General features: G+C 37.7%; 1 protein-coding gene across 1 annotated transcript; it reads left to right on the top strand.

Moving 5' to 3' along the window:
- Nucleotides 1-762: 762 nt before the first annotated feature.
- LOC113316767 (40S ribosomal protein S3a-like) lies at nucleotides 763-2,251 on the top strand. The gene is made up of 5 exons (XM_026564916.1): nucleotides 763-946; nucleotides 1,051-1,245; nucleotides 1,433-1,524; nucleotides 1,617-1,817; nucleotides 2,156-2,251. The coding sequence occupies exons 1-5, from the start codon at nucleotides 763-765 to the stop codon at nucleotides 2,249-2,251; spliced, it is 768 nt and encodes a 255-aa protein (XP_026420701.1).
- Nucleotides 2,252-2,587: the final 336 nt, after the last annotated feature.

Here is a 2,587-nt window from a genome sequence, read left to right as displayed (position 1 = left end):
TGAGCTCGTATTAGCACAAAATGAAACACATACTTCTCAATCCGCATGAGCATCCTAAATACAATCTCAACCGTAAAGATCTTTTCTTAATCCGTATGAGCATCTCAAATACTATCTCAACCGTCCACCATTTTCATTCGGATTCCTATTTTCTTCTTTCTTTTTTTTTCCGAAGCATAACCCTCCTTCAACCACTCGAACCCAATTCCTATCTGTTTTTCTCTCAATCACCACCGCTGAAGAACACCTCTACTCCGCAGATGATGGCGGCGCTCCATCACCACCGCTGCTCTTCTCTCGACCCCTCTTATTCATCATCTTCTCTCAATCTCTCTCTTTAAATCCCCCTTTCTCTCATCCGCAACAATCAATAGTAGCATCTCATCAAATCCAGATCTGAACCAAATTCTAATCAACCCCATCACTGATTCAAGTTACACAAAACCAAATTTCTTCTCGGTAACAATCAACGGCGGCCCTAACTCAAGTTTCCTTCAAATATTCATCACATAACTCAATTCTTCCATCTCTAGAAGTTATCGATTCTGTTAGGAAAAAATTGTTGGAGATGAACAAAAGAGAATGGTTCAGATTTAGGGTTTTCTATTGAATCCGAGAAGAAATTGAGCTTAGCAGAGGCATGGTGATTATAATAGGTTTGAGATGAGAGCGGTGATAAGCACGAAAGCACAAGTTATGGATCAAGACGAAGATGCAAGAGATGTAAGTAAGATGGAGAGATGAAAATGGAGGATTTAAAAGATGGGTTTGTTGCTGATTGAGATGTTCATCTCTTCATCCCACTCCTACATCATCTTATTCAGTATGAGAAAACATGTTGGACTCAACCAATTTCTAACTCACCACCGATCCTTTATTACTCTTCCTCCGCTCAGAGTTTCTGCAGCAGCATCTGTACAAGAAGAAGCATCTCCTGTCTCTCCTGGTAATCTCAACACTGTGCTTTTATTTAATTGTTTTGATCTCTGAATACGAATTGAATTTGAATTTTTGGAGATAAGTTAAAGTGTTGTTGTTTTGGTTGTACAGATACATATGGGGGTGTGGAAAATTTGGTGATTATAGGTTCTGGTCCAGCTGGATATACTGCTGGGATTTATGCAGATCGTGCCAATTTGAAACATGTTGTGTTTGAAGGGTATCAAGTTGGGGGTGTTCCTGGTGGACAGTTGATGACTACCACTGAAGTCGAGAATTTTCCAGGGTTTCCTGATGGAATTACTGGTCCAGATTTGATAGATAAGTAAGTAGACTCAAGTATAGAATGTTGGATTTGTTTGCTGATGGATAAGTAAGTAGACTCAATATAGAATGTCCATTTAAAATTTATAGCCATTTCGGAGTCCTTAAAATTGAGCCTCCCACGCATTTCAGAAAATTGAGTCTTTTCTTCTATTTTAATTTTTTGCAGATACCTTGAGGATGTTCTGTATTGGATTCACCAAGAGGCGAGAGAAACAGGTCAAGAGAACCTGTAATGCTCACTCTAGCCAGATCCGACAAGTGGAGTTATATATTTCAATTTCAATGTTTTCTTATATTTTTCATGTTATTCATTTGTGTAAATAGGTAACATCTGTACTTTGTTTTGTCAGATTCGTCGCAAGATGGTTGAAGCCATGGTAAACCAGGCCTCCTCGTGTGATCTTAAAGAGTTGGTGGCAAAATTCATACCTGAAATGATTGGAAAGGAGATTGAGAAGGATACATCAAGCATTTATCTATTGCAGAATGTGTTTATTAGGAAGGTCAAGATCTTGAAGGCTCTAAGGTTTGATCTTGGAAAGTTGACGGAGGTATATCTCACTATTGTTTTATGCTTTCTTAGAAGACGCTTTAACTTAAATCTTTACGTGATTTATGGTATTTTTGGAGTGGTTGTTTAAGTTTCCGTACGATGAACTTTTTTTTAGCACATATATTATCTGGAAGTTTAGAAAATTTGAAGTTGTGAAAGAATAGACGGCCTCGTAACCTTGTAGAGAGCTTTCTGAATAATTATTTGAAAGTATCCAGCAAAATAGAAGTCTACGGAATGCACCTGAAGTTTAAAACTTCAGTTCTCACTTTGAACTCTTTGTGAAAGGTTGCAAAGCAAAGCTGATGTGTATGCGGTAATTGTTTTATTTTCTAGGTTCATGGTGACTACTCTGAGGATGTTGGTGTGAAGGTGGATAGGCCTGCTGAGGAAACAGTACCAGAGGGTGAGACTGAAGTTGTTGGAGCTTAGGTTCATGGTAACTTGTGCAATAACATTTTGATTAAGACAAGTAAGTTTAAGCAATAACAGTACATGAATGGTGATTGCTTTGTCAGTAAAACATTTCTAAGAGCCGGGTTCGATGAGAATGGTAAGAAACAATCCACCACTTGTGAAATATAAGTGAATGTATTACCTACATGCCGACATAAACTTGTAAGAGCTGAAGGAAGTGGTCACTGACCTGTGTTCTAGTTCTATGTGAATGCATTGTGAGAATATATTTGGCGATTAGCAACACTGAAAATAATCTAGTGTATTTGGTGAATAATTACATTGTAAATTGTTGAATTTTTGTTGTTTATT

This window comes from Papaver somniferum, chromosome 10 (assembly GCF_003573695.1).
Source record: "Papaver somniferum cultivar HN1 chromosome 10, ASM357369v1, whole genome shotgun sequence".
Lineage (NCBI taxonomy): Eukaryota > Viridiplantae > Streptophyta > Magnoliopsida > Ranunculales > Papaveraceae > Papaver > Papaver somniferum.
The sequence above is the reverse complement of the archived record's forward strand: the minus strand, read 5'-3'. Positions and strand labels throughout refer to the sequence as shown.